The sequence below is a fragment of the Schistocerca nitens genome, chromosome 9 (genome assembly GCF_023898315.1).
Source record: "Schistocerca nitens isolate TAMUIC-IGC-003100 chromosome 9, iqSchNite1.1, whole genome shotgun sequence".
Classification (NCBI taxonomy): Eukaryota; Metazoa; Arthropoda; class Insecta; order Orthoptera; family Acrididae; genus Schistocerca; species Schistocerca nitens.
The window spans coordinates 341,460,342-341,483,293 of NC_064622.1; the positions used below are offsets into that span (position 1 = coordinate 341,460,342).

General features: G+C 41.1%; 1 protein-coding gene across 1 annotated transcript; it reads left to right on the plus strand.

The window, feature by feature from the left end:
• Nucleotides 1–1,339: 1,339 nt before the first annotated feature.
• LOC126204229 (antifreeze protein Maxi-like) lies at nucleotides 1,340–20,380 on the plus strand. The gene is made up of 4 exons (XM_049938625.1): nucleotides 1,340–1,468; nucleotides 19,268–19,600; nucleotides 19,703–19,988; nucleotides 20,097–20,380. Exons 1-4 carry the CDS (start codon nucleotides 1,340–1,342, stop codon nucleotides 20,378–20,380), a joined length of 1,032 nt encoding a protein of 343 aa, XP_049794582.1.
• The last annotated feature ends 2,572 nt before the right edge of the window (nucleotides 20,381–22,952 follow it).

Genomic DNA, 22,952 nt, shown 5'->3' on the forward strand with positions numbered 1-22,952 from the left:
GCATGTAACGTGATCTGCATCACAGAACTTCACCGTAAGATGACAGTGGTCCCTACGAGGAGTTTCCTCTTTTCTATCTAATGGCAGCCCACAAATATGACAGTCAACCACGTTATTGTACAAATCTTCATTCTCCTTCGATTTGGTCATTGGAACGTTGTTGCTGTAAAGCTTATCAACCTCCCGTGAAATTTTTTCGAGCTCAGTGAGCAGCCAAACTGCAAGATTATCCCTGACATGAGATTTGTAGCAAGTAAGACTCGAATCATAGAACAATACAATTTTGTACACTGCCGCGTATAGTACGTATTGTTCTGTAAAGGTGGAATTTGAGGTCGTGATGTCACGTTCACAGCAGGTCAAAGGAGCAGGGAAGCATTCAAAGTCGGTGTAAAGTACAAACGGACATTTTTAAACTTCATGAATTTGTTTTCCTCAGTAGGCATAAATAACATGTACTGGGTCCCTGGAAGCGCAGTCTACTAGATGCGCCGCTAATATCTTGTCTGAGGCAAAATAATTTGGGCACTTTAAGCAAATACGCTGTTTATGTTCATGTTTACTCATCTGCGAGGCGAGAAGGAGTGACATGTCACTGATCCAAACATAATGATAATTGCCTTTCTCGTTATTTTTCTCATTGGAGAATAAGAGCATGTTTACACGGATCTGACACTCACCCGAAAATTTTGGGAAATGCAGAACAAGACTGATCCTTTCTGTTTCCGACATTAATGCATGCCGTCTTATTAGCTATATCGTTAGGTAGCTTGTATAACCAGGCCGTCCATTTATCGGATTGTAGACATGTTATGGATGTCCAGGTGTGGTATTCGGCTGAGTGCTTTAACTGACCCCGTAACTTCCATCTCGGGAAACCAGTCTATTATAACACACAAAGTGGATCACGAAATCACTCGGAGATTGACATGTTCCGCGAGTCAACTTTGAGGGAGGGAGGGGAGGGGGTGCTACAGATCGATGCACAGCACTGCACTCCATTTAATGGTGGGATATGGCGGATCATTGACTATTTTGAGGAACACGAAAGGCACACCCTAAAAACTCGACAGGGTCGTGGTACCCTCCTGCCAGATTCTTGATCCTTGTGAATGATCCTTGTGATCCTCGAAGGCGTCTGCAATCACCGAGTATTCTAACTGCAGTATGGTATCACTGATCTGGTGTCCTTCACTAAAAGGATTGGGGAGGGAACTGCCACTAGCCACAGTATCATTGTTATTACTAATTCTACAACTACAACTAGGTAATGAAACTCCTTATGGTGATGTGTTGAGGGGTACGTGCCATACCTCATGAGTTTGGTGAGGATGGGACGATGGAGGAGCAGGACGAGGGGGAGGAAATGCTGCGGAATTGGACCAGTGCGAGCAGTCTTGTCGCTGAAGCCCTGACCCTCTTGCCAGAGGGAGTGTCGCCCATGGACTCCACAGCGGAGCTGGTCGGGGTACGGAGGCGGGGGCAGCAACGGGGTTGGAGGCGACGGCCACGGTGGTGGCTTCCCGTGCGCCAGCTAGTGGCGCTCTTGTTGGCGAAGTGTGCCGCACAGAACCCCGTCTCGATGTTATTAGCTTTGCTTCCCCTGGTACCTGAGCCACGGCGTATTGCAGCAATTATTCCCCTAATGCAGCATCTGTAGAAAAGAGAAAGAATAATGAACAAATTCAGCATGACATCCTACACATCACCTGCTGCTGTTGCTGCAGGGAAACAAAAACACTGATTATTTCTAGGCAGAGTGAGTATGTAATGCACATTTCGCTCTAACTCCTTGGCATCTCCCTCATCTCCTCATGACGACGAAGGTCTTTCTCTCCCTCTCTTCCACTCACCGTGGCATTTCACCCTCGCCTGAAGTGGGAAGGACCCATCGATACATTTCACCGATATCGTCTACAATATAACGATCAAATAATAACAACATTCGCACACAGACACTATGGTTCAAATGGCTCTGAGCACTATGGGACTTAACAGCTGAGGTCATTAGTCCCCTAGAACTTAGAACTACTGTAAGTAGCAGGCTGTTTAGGTTTTCTTATTGGTAACGCCACATAGCGCTCTGTATGAAAATCACTGGCTGTGCTGTGTGCAGTCTGTGGCTAGTTTGCATTGTTGTCTGCCATTGTAGTGTTGGGCAGCTGGATGTTAACAGCGCGTAGCCTTGCGCAGTTGGATGTGAGCCGCCAGCAGTGGTGTATGTGGGGAGAGAGATGGCAGAGTTTTGAAATTTATAAGACTGGATGTCATGAACTGCTATATATATTATGACTATTAAGGTAAATACATTGTTTGTTCTCTATTAAAATCTTTCATTTGTTAACTGTGCCTATCAGTAGTTAGTGCCTTCCGTAGTTTGAATCTTTTATTTAGCTGGCAGTAGTGGCGCTCGCTGTATTGCAGTAGTTCGAGTAACGAAGATTTTTGCGGAGGTAAGTGATTTGTGAAAGGTATAGGTTAATGTTAGTCAGGGCCATACTTTTGTAGGGATTGTTGAAAGTCAGATTGCGTTGCGCTAAAAATATTGTGTGTCAGTTTAAGCACAGTCATGTATAATTGTTCAAAGGGGACGTTTCATATGTCGACCCTTAGCCGAGGATACCTCACTGGAATCTTCTGATTTTTTTCTTGTAGTTTGTGTAATTAGTGTAGCTTTTGTTTATTGCTAGCGCGTAATTATAGAGAGAATTTCCTTTGTAGTTGTAGTTTTTCATTGTTGTACAGTAAAACAGTTGTGGCATGCATGTAGATTTGCAGCAAGTATTTCGCAGCTGCGCTTGCAATTAACGAGATATTATTTTCAGTGCTACGTTAATGTGTTTTCTTATTTTGCTCTTCAAATTGTGCTTTTCTATATTATCGTGTGAAATATCGTGTCAATAATGGCGTGTGAAAAACGTAACTCTAGGCTCCAAAGTAAACTGAGAAATGACAGTGAAGACGAAAGCAGTGTGTTAGCGCCACCGAGTAATGAATTAACTAATGTTCAAAGTAGTAATTTGGTAATTGTGCATAGGGAAATGGAGCGGGCGGCAAATAATGGTGTAGACAGTGAAACAATTAGTGAACAGGGAAGCATTATCGATCGATCGGTCAGCAATAGTTCGCCTCAGGAATCCGAAATGACAGGACACAATCTTGCAAATACTGTAGATTCAGGTTTTGGGTCCTCACCGTTTTCTCAAATAAGTCAAGATACATTTTCTGCTTGTCAAAATGTGAATGTTGCCGGTGCAACTTCACTGCCGAAAAGCACTGAGGAACATGTTTCAGACACCAGTGCATTAATGCAACAAATGGGACAAAGGCTACAAAAGTTAGACACAACGCTTGAACAAAATCAGAAACAAAAGGGGCAAAATCTTCAAAAGTTAGACAAAATGGAACAACATCTTCAAAAGTTAGACACAATGGAACAAAATCAGAGACAAACACAGCAAAAGCTTCAAAAGTTAGACACAGTGGAACAAAATCAGAGACAAACACAGCAACAGCTAGACACAATGGAACAAAATCAGAGACAAACACAGCAAAAGCTTCAAAAGTTAGACACCACACTTGAACAAACACGTGAAGATTTAACTACTGAGTTACATAATATTGAATCGAAATGTCAAAAAGTCTGTAATGACGTAAAAACACAGATTTGTGAGCATTTTCAACCTATTTTTTCGCGGCATGAAAATGCATTACAGAATCACGAAGCAGCCATAAAAGAACTGCAGACTATTGTTCATGAAAATCATGAGACCTTGCAAGCTAAAATTGACTCAGTTGCATCTACCGATTCGGTTACGCAACTTGCAAAAACACAAGAAAACTTAAAGGACACAGTAGATACTCTGAAAACTGGTTCAAAAAGACACATGGAGGAAATTAGTTCATTATCATAGAAAGTAGTTGAACTTTCGGATCAGCTAAATAATTTATCTACGAAGGTAGATGATAATCTGAATGACACAAAACCGGTAGTCTTTAATGACACAGAAGAGTGCGAACAAATTAGGAAATTCAAACAAAATCAGAATCAAATTAATACGCAACACCAAAGAGAAATCCGGAAAGTACAAGATCAGCTGACACAGGTAATACAAGAATTACGTATTTCAGAGGACACTCGCGCCCCAATACGGGAAGAGGGACATAGAAATACGGAACAGCCACAAAATAATAACACAGCGCATTTCGGAAATTATGAAAGAAATTGGCAAGGTGCACCGAATTTTGAAATGGAACCGCCGAAACGACGTAACAATGACCGATATGCGACTCGCCGACATGATGATTTTGACTATAAGCTGTTCATTACTACACGTAAATTTAAAACATTTAAGAATTCTGGCAACGACATTCATCCACAAGCGTGGCTCCATCAATTCTCTCATTGTTTTCCTCCCAACTGGTCATTAGAGCACAGATTAGAATTTATGTGTGGCTATTTAGAGAATGAACCAGCTGTAAGAATGCGATCGGTCATTCACGATTGTCACAGTGAAGGGGGATTTTACCATGCCTTCCTCTCAGCATATTGGTCTCAAGCTACACAAGACCGAGTAAAACATAGCATCATAATGATGAAACATTTCGAACAATCTGAATTTTCCAGTCTTGTAAAATATTTTGAAGACATGTTGCACAGGAATCAGTACCTGTCAAACCCATGCAGCCCCTCAGATCTCATCCGCATTTGCTTAATGAAATTACCTGAACATTTACGACATATTATTTTGGCAGGACGTTGCAAAGACGACATTGAAGCTTTTCAGGGACTCTTACAAGAATTAGAAATTGACACTGACAATCGCGGAACGTGAAAACAGGAACACAACAATTACAGGTCACATCCGTCACAATTCCGCGATGACAGAAATAATAAATGGACACGACAAGGCTATTCTTACAACGTAAATCGTGACCAAAACAGACACCACCCATATGACAACCGTTGGCAGAGTAGTAATAATTACAGGGAAAGATCACCTCTCTGCAGTAATGACTATCACAGAGACAATCAGAGAAACAGACAATATGGGAACCAAAATAATTATTATCAAGGGAGACAGAATAACTTCAGACGCAACGGTCCAGCGCGCAGTTACGATTCCAGGAGAAATTCTCCACCACATGACCGACAAACAAGAAACTATGTAAACTACCGACAAAACGACAGACCTGAATTCCATCAGAACTGGCGAGCTTCAAACAGGGCAGGGCCTTCTCGTCAAGGTGAATTTGTAGAAGTTAGGTCTCCTAATCCCAATAACGACGCACGCCAACAAAGAGACAGACAATGACACGCACCGCAGGCAGCCACGTGCGCCGGCTGTCTCAGCGAAAAGTAACATAGACGCTAACCTTGAGAAAAATTTTAGCATTCCTTACCGACGTATACAACATGATAATTGATTTGAAGTTGACACTCTGCACACTAGGAAGAGTAAAGGACTACACCACATTTCACATGTAAAACCGATTATTGAAAGATAATCTGTTTTTTAACTTAGTCTTTGCCATAAAACTTTTCACTTCACATTACTAGAATGCGTTGTCACACTTTGAAACTGTTAACATGCAACAACGTTTTGAAGTTAACTATCCAATCTAGAACCTAGGGAACATATTTAAACAGAAATTACGAATGCATTGTTATAGTGAACAGACGACACACTGTTATTGTGTGTGTACATTCTTGCTTGTTAGTTGCACGATTACACAACGATTATAAGGCTTACATACTTAGAACATATACAGGTACTGCTAATGAGATTTTAATGCAACATTTTGGTGTACTTGAAAATACATTCTGGATTTAAAGTACTTTCTGTGAGATACCAGATGACACAGTGGTTGGTTTATGTGACAGCTACACGATTTTATCACGACGCTACTAATGAGTGACAATTTACAATGTTGCTTTTGCGGTGTACCTGTTTTATATCTGCACAGTTTTTCTGTATTATTCTGGAAAGTAAAACATGTTTTAGTAGTTACTTTTGTGGTAAAGCTACAATGAGACAGCCTTTTTCGTAGCACAACAATACGTTACATTATAGTACTATCTTGATCACAGTAAGGTACGTAATAACTACGATATCTATACGCAAAGCATTTCACTTTCGTTTATGATGAGGTAAGTACATTGACTTCAGCAGAACTTTGCTTACAGAGGACGATAACTACGACAGTTCCACAGAATTATCTTACAGCACGACGCACATTTAGCGCTACAGGACAAGCATTTGAGTGATTAATTTTGTTCTTAAACCATTTATTTTTCAAGATTTTTGAATTACAAAGAAAGTTTTCCGTGATACATTTCATTCCATTGCTGTGATCTGTAACACCTGAGGGTATAATTACATTTATCCTCAGGGGGGTACACCCTTACTTTGTGTACCATGTGTTTGGCAAGCACAAGGAGCCCTAGCTAATATAGTATTTGCTTATACAACTTTACACATCGGTACCATATTTCTCTAACACATAAATTACACAGCTATCTGATCATTTAACTGAGAGATAAACATTTTTTTTACTACATCAGTGACACATGTTTACGTAATTACACAGTTGGATAACTTCACACTTACGAAATTGTATTTTGTCTGTTCTTTGTGAACTCTTCATATTTTTTCAGAACCATTGTGATACTATGAGAGCTTTGAATGATGTATTTGCTATGGGATCATGATTTTTAAAGTACATTGGAGGTAGATGACACTATTGAAAAGAGCAGAGATTTTTTTTTTAGGTTTTGAAATTATTGCAGAAAGCTACGACGATTTTGAGAGTTGACTGAGGTTTTATGATGTTATTATTACGATGACTATGTGTATTATGCTTTTGCGGTATGTTTATGATCAATAAGCTGATGCTATATGAGTTATTTGAGTATGCTACGTATCTGTTATGATGAAATATTGAAGAAGTGTCGACGAATAAGGTAAGGAATAATGAGTAGTGGTTAGGGACTCTGGTTTGTGAAAAAGGATGTTGGAAACCAAGAATCGTACTTTAAGAGTTATGAAATGTGTGTAAATGCGTGAATGTACCACAATGCCAACGAAAATTTTTTGGACACTGTTATATTTACAGGATTTTGTTTCTACACATTTGTAACGCAAATTATCGACCTGTGAAATTTTTATATGAGACTGTTACTGCTGTCGTAAATATTTCGGTAAGAAAGTTAAGTGACCACCTTCACGTAATGCATCGTGGGCACCCAGCTTATAAAATAAATAAAATATTAATTATTGTATATGTATGATAGTGATTCGTTGTAATTAATATTTGCTTATCTGGAACGTGGACGTTTAATTATTTGGTATCAGACGCTTGACAATGGCTTTTTCGTAAATGCAATGTTATTCGTAGTTGACCGTGAAATGTGATTCAAATAATCGGACTTCGTATTTAAATCGTTTCCAAAGACTGCTGCGGTAGGTGCGGACTCAAAATCTAAATCTCAATATTAGAATAATTTGCCAGCCATGTCAATACGTTGTACAGAGGTGACTGTCTACTAAACATAAAAAAGTTTACACAGTTAGTTAAATCAGATATATTCAACGAATAAGCATACAGTTAAATAATTCTACTTACTTTCATAAATATAAATTCTTTACAGAATTGAGTGCCTAGTAAGATTGCAACTCGCAGTGTTCTTATATAACTTCAAATATGGCGGTGTGCCAGTTAATAAAATATACGTGCTTCCCGCACCAGTTGTTCTGCAAGACCTCCCCCTTCTTAATGAAACATAAGAGTGTCCTAATTGTATTTTGTTTTATCAGCGACATAGCGCTGCAGTTCTGTGCCATAGGCTTTATTTATTTGTCAGAGATTAATTATTTAATTAAGATTTCGCGTTTCCGAGGAAACTCACGCACGGCATGCAAATGTGCCTTTATTTTGCCCCCTGAATTGCGAGGCGAAAGGACACACCTGCAGGCGAGCAATTCACCTACAGGAACAAGAAAATCTAAGTTATCTACAACTATTTACATGACATACATTATACAGTATATTATATACAAAATTTGAATGACGCGCGTGCGCCGTTAAAGTTCTTATGTCAGCAAAATAGAGTGCGCGCATGCGCAGAAGCGTCTATGTGACTCCGGCACTGCCGTTATATCGTAAATTTAGATCACGCGGCACAGTATTGCAGTTCATATTGTTCGTGTGCGCGCGCATTTCTTAGTCGTTGCACAAAGAAAATATTCCACCAAGATTACATATGAAGAGTACATTCTATGAGAGGTAACTTAATTTTAAAATTACAATATTTGTTATAATACAACTTTAGTTTGTTGAATGTTCTTAGTCACATAGTATTGCATTGAAATGCTTCAAAGAAAAATGTCTTTTTGTTTCAGGTGCTTTCCCCTATACACATCGTGTCGTTATTACAGTTTATGTTCATCTGCTGCACAGTAATGTTTCACAGGTTAGTGTCGTCGAGATAAAGTTTTTTGATCACAGTAACATCGCTGTATAACAACGTAATTGATACATAAGCATGTCCATTTCCTATTTCCATTATAGTCGTTGTGGTGCAGTTCGTTGTGACAACAAGCATTGTTTATTACAGATCGGACGTGACCCGTCGAGTAATTGGTCCATATGCAGTTTGTTTTCGATATTTCGTGGAAGCTTGGTTGCAGAACCTCGGACGGCACATAGCTGGCGTCGATCCTTTGACAGACCAGGTAAGTGTGTCCGTCACATTTCGAGAACATTCCATTCCCTGAAGTTCCAACCAAAATTCTTCCACTCGTCGTGTTGTTGTCTGGACATGCACGTTGTGACCATTTAATCCAGTTAACATCTTGAAGTTAGGTACTGTAGTAATGTCACTAGATGATGCACCAATTATGCACTTCACATTTTCAGTTTTTCGTTTAAAATGTAGCTAACCTAAATGTTCGTAGTTACTTATCAAAGAAATTGTTCATCGCATTTACAAAGGTACGATGCATGATGAATGTCATTAACAGTTTATTTCACATAGGTTTCTGCGTAGTTGCAGACTTAGTAATGTACGTTAATGTCCGTGAACAGTGGTTCACTACACAATTTTTTTTAAAGTTTTTCACATTTTGGCACTCTTTATCGTCCAAATTTTCACATAGTAACAGTTACATTATACATCATTTTTTTAAAAAAACATAAGTAATCATACATATACACATCACATATTTTCTTAGCATAAAAATAATACAGTTACATATAAACATGTTTACATCATCATTACATAGCTATAAATTATTACATTGTGTCACATTTGATTACATGAATTGCAGATACTTACGTTCTCTTTAACGGTTTTGCTGGGATTTTATCGATGTTTTTTGTGATGTCATCTGAAATTAAGATAGGTTAGACACAACATTCATTACATCAGTAGGCAAGACCAGGCGTTTTCACTACTCAATAAATATTCAAAATAATAAGAGACGGAAAACTGTTAGATTCCTCATATTTTGTGCGTGTGTGTATTGTGTCTGTGTGGCCTTGGCTACTGGTAGATGCTTTTCGTGCTGAGAGATGTGCGTCTAATCTATTTCTCGAAGTAAAAGATCGCTTCACAGACGACGTCTGTTGGTTCGTCAGGTGTCATACCAAGTCAGTGGTAGCTACAGTCACATATGTTCCGTGAAAAATTAATATATCATTCACTGCTACGTAATCATAAATTTTACCTTAATATTCAGTCCTCTTGGTAGTGCCGCGACGTTGAAAGAAAAGTTCTCCTGTCTTCAAATGTGTCACTGGTACAGCTGAAATGAAAATTTCTATACTACTTACTATCTATGTTGTAGTTTGTTTTAGTTCTTGCCACACAGCAGGTGGTTGAGATAATGGTACGTTATATGTTTTGTGGTAGAAGATCATGTGAGGCTTAACTTCAATCTTGTACACATACGTGTTGATAACACCTAATCGTTTGGTAAAAACTTGTAAATATTTGGATAACACTTCCTGTAGTTTCATACGTTCATGTACACTGAGAGCTGTAGCTTTATTTATCTTATGATCAACCAATGTTTTCAAGTCCATTAGCTCTGTGTCAGATGAGTGTGTTTGCATGTCTTGAATGTCATTGTCAAGTACTAACTGAACCTTGTACCCTGTACAGCGTTTGTCATGCTTTAGAGTTCTCCTGTCCAAATCTATAATAATTACACTGCCTTTATCATTTAAAATACATTTACCTTTGGAGAAGTCTATAATGCAGTCCTTCTCGCTCATAATATCTAATCCTAATATGCAATTTGTCACAAGGTTTTGTACAACCAGGAATGGCCATTGTATGGTACCATTACCTATTTTAATGTTTACAAAAACTTGCTTCTTAACCCTACATGACTTATTACCTAGAGCAGTAGTTATTTTACAGTTTTGGGCGGGACACTCAGGCACAGGCTCCAATTCACACATCTTTTTATAGAAATTAAAAGACAAAACGCTCACAGCTGCACCTGTATCTAAGATAACAGTAGTTGGAATCCCACCTACTACACCAGTAGTAGAGGCTAAAACAATTTCATTTGTGTTTGAACGACATTGTGTACTGTCTTGCGAACGGTTCATCTGATATATTCTCATTGTGGTTGTATCTTAGAAATAAAACGGGTAGCTTTTGTTTACAATTATTAGGCATATCAATATTTTGTTGTTCAATGGTGGTATCAAATAATTGATTAACATTGAAGTCGCCCCCCAAGAATTCTTCAGCCACGACCCGGGGCATAGAAGTGACTGTTTCTAGTTTGTTGGATTAGCATTTGTATTAGGTACTGACAGAGATTGAGGTTGTGTATCCGGTGTCACTTCTATTATATTCACATTCGGATATTGCCTGTTGTGATCTCCAAACTTTTGCAGTTGTTGTTGCTGTTGCGCATTATGACTTACCTGTCGGTCGTAAGGTATGCTCCAATTTTGTCCTGGTGGCTGCTGTGGTATAGCAGTGTTTGAATGAAAGTATTGATCGCTACGAGTCCAGTCTTGATGCTGTCTTGGCTCGTAGTTATTATTATTTCTATTTCTGTTTGTGTTTTTCTTGTTACATTTGTATCCGTTGTTACCGTTGTTGTTGTTGTTAATACCGCAGTGCCTTTTGTATGGATTGCCGCATGAAGTGTTATTACTGTTGTAACTGTTGTTTGTATTGGAATACGCGTGTTGATTTTGATTTCCGTATTGAGACGGCATGTGAGTTTGCTGTTTTTGCTGTACCGCGTATCCAACTGCGGGCGCGCCAGAATTGAGTTGGCAAGCCTGCATGTTTTGCATACCACTAGTATAAACATTGTGGCTGCTGTTTTGCCGCGCGAAGCGCTGATCTTCTAGTAACATGTCAACCGAATCTAAAGGTGTTAAAAAATAATCTGGATCGTCATCCGGAATATGTAAGAGTTTTTCTTTAATTTTGAAAGGCAATTTGGCCTTCAAAGCACGGAGTATATCACGTGTTGCGACTGGTTCATCCACAAAATGTCCCATGTTCAAGTATTTTTCAAAATATCTGCGTAAGTTACCATTTTTACTGTTAAAAGTTTCAGGTTCTAAAATTTGTCTTCTGAGTCGCTCCTGGACGGATTGCGACCAGAATTTGTTCAGAAAGGCACGCTCAAACTCACTGTACGTGGTACATACGTCAACTTGACTGTATGCCCAGACAGCTGCATCGCCTTGGATGTAACCGACAATATATGAAATCTTTTTCCGGTCACTCCAAGTGCGTGGAAATGCGTTACTAAAAGATTTAAGAAAAATCACCAGATGAATGGTTTGTTCTTCTGGGATAAAAGTCTGAAATTGCCTGTGTTTTATTAAGCTTTCTTCTTCCTTTGTATTATGATATGGATTTGTTCCACTCTAATTACTGTAATGTTCAGATGGCGAGTAATTACGATAATGTTGCTGTGGTTTACCATGATAATATCTTGTGTTTGTGTTTGCACGTCGTGGTATGTGTTGTTGTCGTGGTGTGTTTTGTTCTTGTGTGTTTGTTGTGTGCGGTATGTGTGCGTCATACTCGTATGTATATTGGTTTCTGAACTGTACATTTTGACTGATATTTTCGTTACATTCAGACTGTGGTTGATCGGTGAATTGTCTCATGGGTGCAGTGACGGATTGTACTGCGTCACTAATCAGCTGTTTGTTGTTAGTGATGTATTCCGCTACGGAGTCGTGCACAATTGTTGGTAAATTTTCACGTATGCATCTATCAAAATGTTTGTCTTTGCTCTCTACCCAATCATGAAATTCTTTATTAATATTTTGAAAATGAGCTGTGGCATCAGATTGTAATCTGTCAGTCAGTTGTTGTTCAACATCGCCAAATTTATTCTGTACGTCAGTAATTCGTTTTTCAAGGTTGTCATGTACTGAAGGATATGTTTGAATTTGTTCAGTAAGAGCGTCACACGTGACATTAAGGTTTTTTACTTGTGTCTGTAAAAGTGCTACGTCATTTGTAGTCTTTTCTTGTCTCGTATTAAGCTTGGAAAATTTCGTACTGAGTTCAGTCATCTGTTTGGTCAGTGTGGCGTCTATAAGTTCCACACGTTTACATAAAGTGTCATTACATGCCTTGATTGCTATGAGGTCAGATTTAATTTCGTCATTTTGTGTCTTTAACTGTTCATTTTGAGTCTTTAAGGTTGCCATATTTTCTGCGTTTTGTTTCATTAGCATTTGTAACATGTTGGCAATGTTTACTGTTTGTAAGGTCTCTGCCCCCGCCGCGTCATTAGACGTGACGTCATGTATTAACATGGGATCTGACTGAGACTTTGAAATTTTTGTGGTGGGCGGCCTATTGTCAAAATTTCCGTTAACACTTGCGTCAATATTTGATGAATCGTCACTACCGGTTGCTGTCGTAAAGTCATTTTCTAACATTTGTCTCTCGTCCGAGTCGGATTGTGTCTGAATAGTATGTCTTTGCTGTTCCATCTTTGTGTATTGTTTTCTAGTTATGACCATGCCACACGTAAGATATGCTTCAAGAAATTAAAGTTTGACACTGGTTTTAAAATAAAATGCAGTTGAACATGAATCGCTCGTAGCAACAATGGCTGTTTGTTAATTTAAAAATGTAAACTGAATATTGGATCATTCTTAATGGCTGCTGGCCATGTTACAACGTATCGTACAGAAGTCAGCCATATTGTACACTCGTGTATTGGTATTGTTGCAGAAGTTATTGTTTAAGGAAAAGTACTGAGAATGAAATTTATCACTGAAAACTGCTACACGCGAAAGAAATACTACAGAATCTACTGAAGAGCTAGTACACTGAATTAAGCGTCTGGTCAAGCCTGCCAATGCAAAGATGCTGCGTCTTACCTTATTTTGCTGGAAGCTTCGTTGCATCTTCCCGCAAAATTTTAGAATTGGAAAATATCTTCAGATTTTTGTTATTTCTCATATATTCAAGTCCAGGTCCATAAAGTTGATTTTTCACATGAAACAAAGAGAACAATGTAACAAATGACAAAATTACAAGTCTGACACGCAGTCGCCAATATAAAATAAATAAAATACAATAAAATATTAATTATTGTATATGTATGATAGTGATTAGTTGTAATTAATATTTGCTTATCTGGAACGTGGACGTTTAATTATTTGGTATCAGACGCTTGACAATGGCTTTTTCGTAAATGCAATGTTATTCGTAGTTGACCGTGAAATGTGATTCAAATAATCGGACTTCGTATTTAAATCGTTTCCAAAGACTGCTGCGGTAGGTGCGGACTCAAAATCTAAATCTCAATATTAGAATAATTTGCCAGCCATGTCAATATGTCGTACAGAGGTGACTGTCTACTAAACATAAAAAAGTTAACACAGTTAGTTAAATCAGATATATTCAACGAATAAGCCTACAGTTAAATAATTCTACTTACTTTCATAAATATAAATTCTTTACAGAATCGAGTGCCTAGTAAGATTGCAACTCGCAGTGTTCTTATATAACTTCAAATATGACAGTGTGCCAGTTAATAAAATATACGTGCTTCCCGCACCAGTTGTTCTGCAAGTCCTCCCCCTTCTTAATGAAACATAAGAGTGTCCTAATTGTATTTTGTTTTATCAGCGACATAGCGCTGCAGTTCTGTGCCATAGGCTTTATTTATTTGTCAGAGATTAATTATTTAATTAAGATTTCGCGTTTCCGAGGAAACTCACGCACGGCATGCAAATGTGCCTTTATAAGCTGCGCGACAATCGCCTGGAAAAAAGCCATTAGTGTGTGCCTTTCAGAGGCACAGGTGGAGAAGAAAAAAAAAAGAGGCCATTATCCTCGCTATTGACATTCCTTTGTAGAAAGCATCGTAAATACGACACCCTCAAACTTGAAAACATGATTACACTGTAGAGTTCTTAATTTATGTTATTTACTGAAATGAAATGATGAGAAACATTTCATGTCTATTGTCTTGCTAGTTGAAAGATTGTTTACTGCATTATGAAATTCCATATGGCTAGTGAATGATGTTTCACGCCTTGCTTTGCCTATTTTGTTTAATATCTAGTTTCTAGCTGCCCTGCAGCATTGGTTAAAATAAAATTTTATAGATGTACTAATATAAATATTTTATGTCTACAGACCCAGTAAAGAATAACTTTATGATGTACTTCAAAAAAACGAAGGAGCACAGAAAGACATTTCCCTTCACAGGAATTGCATACATAATTTTTGTCAATGACTGGGTAACCTATTTAGTAGTGTAAGTTAAGGTGATGCATCACCCTAGTGTTAAGATGTGACATAGGTATTAAACATGGCCATTTTTACTGTAATATTTTTTCTGCTTGAGCTTTGTCATGTTTAGATATAAGTTATTGCATTTGCTGCTGCTGTTTGCCAGGCATAGTGTTACTAAATTTCACTTTGTATTACTCTGTTAAGCCAGTTTTACTACTGATTTATTTTTTTGTTTGCTCCACATTGCCTTATATTAGTTGTAATATTGCAATTGCTTTGCTAATTTCTATAATGCTGCTTGCTTTGCAAATCTGCATTTTTTTGTCATTGCTGTCTGTGTTAATTGTTTTGTGCTGCTGCATTGCCTCGTCCCTTAGTTTAGCATCTGAGCTCAGTAGATTTAAGTTAGCTTAAAATGGGGTAGGCTATATAAGAGAAGAATTGGAAGAAATGCATTGAGAAGCTATAAGAATATGGTTTGGCCAAAAAAGTATTTTGAAAGAGGATATGAACAAAAAAGTAGGGTTTAGAGACAAGTTTAGGTAGGATTTTCTTGGAAATAAATGATGTAAGATAATGGAAAATAAATAATGAGGTAAGAAATATGTGAACATATAAATACAGAAAGCATGCTTGGATATGATATTTTGGTGAAAACAAATGTTGAAATAAGATCTATGGAATGAAGTTTTGGGTTGGACTGCAGTACCAAATGTTACACTGAAAACGAACCCTGTCCTTTCCACTGTGTTATCCCCCTATGTGTTTGTGTACTCTTGTATATTTGTGTTTTTCCTGTCTTTATGTGTTTGGCTAATAAGAGTTATGTTGTAGAATTTTTCTAATAATATGTTATTTACTTTGTAAAGATGTTTAGACATTATTTATTCTGTTTTGTTTTAATGCTCATGTGTAAAGTTGATGTTTCAAAAGTTATTCTGATCTTTTATGTATTTACTTATGTCATAATTCCTGTAACACTGATGTATATGTTAGTTCAATTCTTTTGTAAAGCCCGTATTACCACAAATGTTATCTGTATTATTATGTTTTTAATGATGTATTTTGTACCTTTGTTATTGTATTCTTATGTTATAAAATTGTAATTGACACCAGTTCAACAAATTAAGTAACTTGTAAGTTACATTTCACTGCACACGTTTCTGTTGGTCATAGTATATGGACAATATGTGATAAGTAGGAACTGACAGTGTTTGCACGTGTGTTAATAATTCAGCAAGGGACTCGTTAACAGCATTGCTGGTTCTAAGGACAATTAGAAAAAAACTTTGTGAGTGCACAAGTGGTGGTTTATGGACTTGATATATTGTCCGCAAGACTCTTCGATGGTGATTGTGCACCTGCACAGTCGCAACAGATGGTTGCTGGCCGTCTCTACAAGGACTACAGTGGGTCTGCATCTTTGATGGCCCACCAATACCATTATTTCTACAAGGACCGCAGTGGGTCTGCACCTCTGATGGCCCACCAGTACCATAATCTCTACCAGGACTGCAGTGGGTCTGCTCTGTGATGACCTACCTACCAATATTCTTCAAAACTTCGACTGACTCTGCTGTGGGTTTGCTCTGTTGTGGCCCATTACTTGTCTGCATGTCAAGAGTCAGCTCTGCCTTTCCGTTGGAAGGACAACACTGCTTCTTCAAGACTGCATGGAAATCCACTACTCCCATGTGCATTTTCTTTTACTGCTCAGACTTTGAGAAAAACATTGCAATTTTACTGTGATGACCGATCAGGACTGTCTTTATGGACTGTGAGAAAACTTTAGCTTTTGACCAACATTGTATCAATAAGTGTGTGCATTTGATTTCTTTGTTATTGTAATTATGACAAATTTTTTCAAATCTGTATTGGCCAGTGCCCAAAACAATTTGTAAAATTTTTTGTGGGGAGCATGGGGGCTATGTAAGTAGGATGTTTAGGTTTTCTTATTGGTAACGCCACAAATCGCTCTGTATGAAAATCACTGGCTGTGCTGTGTGCAGTCTGTGGCTAGTTTGCATTGTTGTCTGCCATTGTAGTGTTGGGCAGCTGGATGTTAACAGCGAGTAGCATTGCGCAGTTGGATGTGAGCCGCCAGCAGTGGTGGATGTGGGGAGAGAGTTGGCGGAGTTTTGAAATTTATAAGGCTGGATGTCATGAACTGCTATATATATTATGACTATTAAGGTAAATACATTGTTTGTTCTTTATTAAAATCTTTCATTTGCTAACTGCCTATCAGTAGATAGTGCCTTCCATAGTTTGAATCTTTTATTTAGCTGGCAGTAGTGGCGCTCGCTGTATTGCAGTAGTTAGAGTAACGAAGATTTTTGTGGAGGTAAGTGATTTGTGAAAGGTATAGATTAATGTTAGTCAGGGCCATTCTTTTGTAGGGATTATTGAAAGTCAGATTGCATTGCGCTAAAAATATTGTATGTCAGTTTAAGCACAGTCATGTATAATTGTTCAAAGGGGACGTTTCACTACTTAAACCTAACTAACCTAAGGACATCACACATATCCATGCCCGAGGCAGGATTCGAACCTGCGACCATAGCAGTCGCGCGGTTCCGGACTGAAGCGCCTAGATCCGCTTGGCCACAACGGCTGGCCAGAAACTATGGGAAACAAAAATATTTATTAGTATTTTTTTAAAAACATGCACTTAGGTGAGATCTGTGATGGTTCCTGCATATCTCCAGCTCATACCCCTCCCTGTCCTGTCCCCCTCCTTTGCCAGGAAGCCATCTACAGCAAAGAATATGCACCATATTACATATACGATGAAGTTTAATTATGTATACACAGAACTATGGAGACGAAAAAAAATTATATTTATATGTATACGGAAGCAATACGAAATTATTTGTGCTAAGAAAGGAAGTAACGTTTTAACATTTTCGATCCTCCAATTTACCTACAACAATAACGACAACAACATATAACGTACACGTTGAAAATTCTTAGAAAGCAAGTATGTATACATGAAATATACTGCAACAATACGAAATTCTTAATGAAAAAGTAAAATTTATCGAATTTGGTCACTCAAAATAATCAACAACAGACTCGGACTTGTTACGAATATACACTCCTGGAAATGGAAAAAAGAACACATTGAGACCGGTGTGTCAGACCCACCATACTTGCTCCGGACACTGCGAGAGGGCTGTACAAGCAATGATCACACGCACGGCACAGCGGACACACCAGGAACCGCGGTGTTGGCCGTCGAATGGCGCTAGCTGCGCAGCATTTGTGCACCGCCGCCGTCAGTGTCAGCCAGTTTGCCGTGGCATACGGAGCTCCATCGCAGTCTTTAACACTGGTAATATGCCGCGACAGCGTGGACGTGAACCGTATGTGCAGTTGACGGACTTTGAGCGAGGGCGTATAGTGGGCATGCGGGAGGCCGGGTGGACGTACCGCCGAATTGCTCAACACGTGGGGCGTGAGGTCTCCACAGTACATCGATGTTGTCGCCAGTGGTCGGCGGAAGGTGCACGTGCCCGTCGACCTGGGACCGGACCGCAGCGACGCACGGATGCACGCCAAGGCCGTAGGATCCTACGCAGTGCCGTAGGGGACCCCACCGCCACTTCCCAGCAAATTAGGGACACTGTTGCTCCTGGGGTATCGGCGAGGACCATTCGCAACCGTCTCCATGAAGCTGGGCTACGGTCCCGCACACCGTTAGGCCGTCTTCCGCTCACGCCCCAACATCGTGCAGCCCGCCTCCAGTGGTGTCGCGACAGGCGTGAATGGAGGGACGAATGGAGACGTGTCGTCTTCAGCGATGAGAGTCGCTTCTGCCTTGGTGCCAATGATGGTCGTATGCGTGTTTGGCGCCGTGCAGGTGAGCGCCACAATCAGGACTGCATACGACCGAGGCACACAGGGCCAACACCCGGCATCATGGTGTGGGGAGCGATCTCCTACACTGGCCGTACACCACTGGTGATCGTCGAGGGGACACTGAATAGTGCGCGGTACATCCAAACCGTCATCGAACCCATCGTTCTACCATTCCTAGACCGGCAAGGGAACTTGCTGTTCCAACAGGACAATGCACGTCCGCATGTATCCCGTGCCACCCAACGTGCTCTAGAAGGTGTAAGTCAACTACCCTGGCCAGCAAGATCTCCGGATCTGTCCCCCATTGAGCATGTTTGGGACTGGATGAAGCGTCGTCTCACGCGGTCTGCACGTCCAGCACGAACGCTGGTCCAACTGAGGCGCCAGGTGGAAATGGCATGGCAAGCCGTTCCACAGGACTACATCCAGCATCTCTACGATCGTCTCCATGGGAGAATAGCAGCCTGCATTGCTGTGAAAGGTGGATATACACTGTACTAGTGCCGACATTGTGCATGCTCTGTTGCCTGTGTCTATGTGCCTGTGGTTCTGTCAGTGTGATCATGTGATGTATCTGACCCCAGGAATGTGTCAATAAAGTTTCCCCTTCCTGGGACAATGAATTCACAGTGTTCTTATTTCAATTTCCAGGACTGTATATATGATATTGCTGCTGCTGCAGTTCCTGGCAGTGCTGCTGCAGCTGCTGCCACTGCTGTTGCTGTTGCTGTTCCTGCTAGTGCAGCTGCTGCCACTGTTGTTGTTGCTGCAGGTGCAGCTGCTACCACTGTCGCTGCTGTTGCTGATGGTGCAGCTGCAGCAACTGATCTTGCTATTGCTACTCGTGCAGCTTCTGACAATGTTATGGGTGTTGCTGCTTGTGCAGCTGCAGCCACTGTTGTGGCTGTTGCTGCTGGTGCAGCTGAGCCACTGTTGCTCTTGCTGCTGGTGCAGCTGCTGCCACTGTTGTGGGTGTTGCTGCTGGTGCAGCTGCAGTCACTGTTGTTCCTTTTGCTGCTATTGCTGCTGCAGCCGCTGTTGCTGCTGGTGCAGCTGCAGACACTGTTGTTGCTGTTGCTGCTGTAGCTGGTGGAGCTGCAGCTACTGTTGTTGGTATTGCTTGCTCCTGGTGAAGCTGAAGCTGCTGCTGGTGCAGCTGTAGCCACTGTTGTTGTTGCTGCTGGTGCAGCTGTAGCCACTGTAGTTGCTTTTGCTGCTAGTGCAGCTGCAGCCACTGTTGTTGTTGCTGCTGCTGCTGTTGGAGCTGCAGCTGCAGTCACTGTTGTTGCTGTTGCTTCTGATGCAGCTGTAGCCACTGTTCTTGCTGTTGCTACTGGTGCAGCTACTGCCACTGTTGAGGCTGTTGCTGCTGGTGTAGCTCCTGCCACTGTTGTTGCTGTTACTGCTGGTGCAGTTGCAGTCACTGTTCTTTCTGTTGCTACTGGTACAGCTGCTGCCACTGTTGTGGCTGTTGTTGCAGTTGCAGCTGCAACCACTGTTGTTGCTGCTGCAGCTGGTGGAGCTGCATCCACTGTTGTTAGTGCTGTTGCTGGTGGGGCTGCAGTCACTGTTCTTGTCGTTGCTGCTGGTGGATCTGCTGCCACTGTTGCTCTTGCTGCTGGTGCAGCTGTAGCCACTGTTGTTTTTGCTGCTGGTGCAGCTGCAGCCACTGTTGTTGCTTTTGCTGCTGGTGCAGCTCCTGCGCTGCTGTTGCTGTTTCTGCAGCTGTTGTCTCTCGGTTTTGTTCTACTGCCTGGTGGATAAATGCTGAAACAATAAGACATGTCTTCAGTGTGAAATACTTAGTGAAAAAAATTACAGTTTTCGATTCTGATCCCGCGAAATCATGTACAGACGTGCTGTTTACACCAGTACCATGAAGATGGAATATAGGCTTACAATGCTAACGATGCTGCTGCTGCTGCAGCAGCAGCTACTCCCACTGTGTCTGCTGTTGCACCACAGCATTCATTTCATCCACGCTTTGGTGTAGGTGGACATGGCTGAGACCATAGGGAGAGGTGTATTCAATACTATGAAATTCTTACTGGAAAAGAAAAGTTACAGTTACCGTTTTGAATCTGTACTTACAAAGTAAATCCCCGTCCTGCTTCAATGGTCTCTGCCGTTTGTCGTCACTGCCGCTACCGATAGTGCTTGATGCCACTGAACGCTTCATTTTTCACCCAAACTGGTAACAAGCACGCATAAAAGTACGACTGACGGTAGAGTGGCCCTTATAAACCCTCTGCTCCTCCGCCCACCACTTCCCCTAGGTTCGAATCCTGTTGCGGGCATGGATGTGTGTGATGTCCTTAGGTTAGTTTGATTGAAGTAGTTCTAAGTTCTAGGGGACTGATGACCTCCGATGTTAAGTCCCATAGTGCTCAGAGCCATTCGAACCATTTGAACTTCACCTAGGGAGCCAATAGGAACGTAGAATTCTATCCCACCTGCAGAAGAATGGTGATCTGAGCGCACTGGTCACTTCGGTGCCGGTCAGAGCGCAATGGACAAATCTGTGGCCGTCTACAGGCATGCCTGAGTCCTGCTGGTTGTGGGGTTTTTGCTATTCGACAAAAGCGAATGTAAGATTAAACGTAGGTAATGGTCGCCCACATTTCACGATAACTCTACGTTCAGCATTTTGTGTACAGTACCTAGAGTTGCCATAAGCCTGAGAAAGCTTCTGTACTGCCACAGCTTATGACATTTTGGCTCGCTGGTCTCCCTGGACAGGTGAATGGTGAACTAATAGCCAGTTTGCGTTGAGCCGCCTTTGGGAGTGCGTGTCTTGCGTGTATACTCCATGGAAATGTGAGAAGATTCAGTATGACGTGCGTCTGCGCTGGGAATATTGGCAGCATTCGGATTCCTACCACTCAGGTCCTCCTGGGGAGGACTCTCGACGGCCGGCGGGCCTCTCTCTGATACGCGCTTCTGCATGTGTGTTTCTCCAGTCTCTGAGTGCTGACGCTGTACTGAGGCGCAGAGCGCTGGCTGTGGACGTCTGGAAGTGTTTTCAGCGACATGGGGCACCTATTCCCGAATAGATCGTGTTTCTCAATACATTGCAGCGGTATTTGTTGTTACTGTCCTGTACTGTGGTAAACCCTTTCCTTCCTCCCTCCTAAATGTAGTGGAGAGGACCGATTTTGGAATTCTACAGTGCTTTAAAAGCCCAATCGCAAAGTCAAATTCCCAACTGATCAGTTTTTCGTTTCCGACAGTTGGATTGCGAGCACGCAAGCGTTCGGTACGGGCAGGCATGGCCTGTGCGCGTATGAGTCTCCCATCTGGCTGATGCTGACGGAGTTACCATGTAGTCGGCGGACAGTGCGCGCCTCGCGATCGCTAGTTTGTGTGACCGGAAGGACTTTCTTTTGTCAAATATGTTTAGTGGAAACGTTGTGGTGGAGGAGGGTGTTCGCGCTCTGAAACGTCGGTGTATATAAGTCGTCAAATATATTTAGTGCTACGATATATTTTTGGTGGAAATTTCATTGCTTGATTTGCACAATGTTTGGATGTGATACTCAAACGTGGCAAATATCTTATTATGAAAGAGGATCATCATAAGGTATAGATGAGTGTTTTAGGCGCTCTATTTGATTCCTGTAATTGATAAACAATTAATTTGATAGGGTAGTGCCAATCGATTATTTCGCCTTATTTTTAATATCGACATTGCGGCAGCTTTCCCTTTGGTTGGTTGGTTGGTTTGGGGAAGGAGACCAGACAGCATGGTCATGGGTCTCATCGGATTAGGGAAGGAAGTCGGCCGTGCCCTTTCAGAGGAACCATCCCGGCATTTGCCTGGAGTGATTTAGGGAAATCACGGAAAACCTAAATCAGGATGGCCGGACGCGGGATTGAACCGTCGTCCTCCCGAATGCGAGCTTTCCCTTTGTCTCCAGCATTAGTCAGCAGGAACACTATATGCTGAGGAGAGATGAAAAACTCCGTTTGTATGTTTCGAGACACTGGTTGACGCACACGAACAGGGAGTGGCCTCTGGATAAAGACAGAGGCAGAAAGTGTGTCTGGAATATCCCAATGAACAAAATGCTGCCACCTGACGCTTTGTTTGGGGACCGCGAGATCAAAGGAGGCCGATTTGCGGTCCGTGGTCGGTGGTATTTAGTAACGTGATCTGCAATTAGGACATTGGATGGTTTTGACAATCGTGGCGGCGCCCTAGCGATCGAAACACGCGCGGTCTCCCCCAAATTATGGCTAATTTACCGCACTTCATTCCATTCATGCTCTATAGACCACTTTTGCCGGAATTAACTGTCAGTGCAATATGACTGCTGTAAGTTTCTTGATCTGCACA

What these genes read in the sequence shown, in the direction of transcription:
- LOC126204229 (XM_049938625.1), top strand. Translation starts at nt 1,340, where the DNA reads ATGGAGGAGCAGGACGAGGGGGAGGAAATGCTGCGGAATTGGACCAGT. An exon ending in TGTTGTGGGTGTTGCTGCTG is followed by an intron (nt 19,601 to 19,702) that starts GTGCAGCTGCAG and finishes TTGCTGCTGTAG; the next exon opens with CTGGTGGAGCTGCAGCTACT. An exon ending in TGTTGAGGCTGTTGCTGCTG is followed by an intron (nt 19,989 to 20,096) that starts GTGTAGCTCCTG and finishes CTGTTGTTGCAG; the next exon opens with TTGCAGCTGCAACCACTGTT.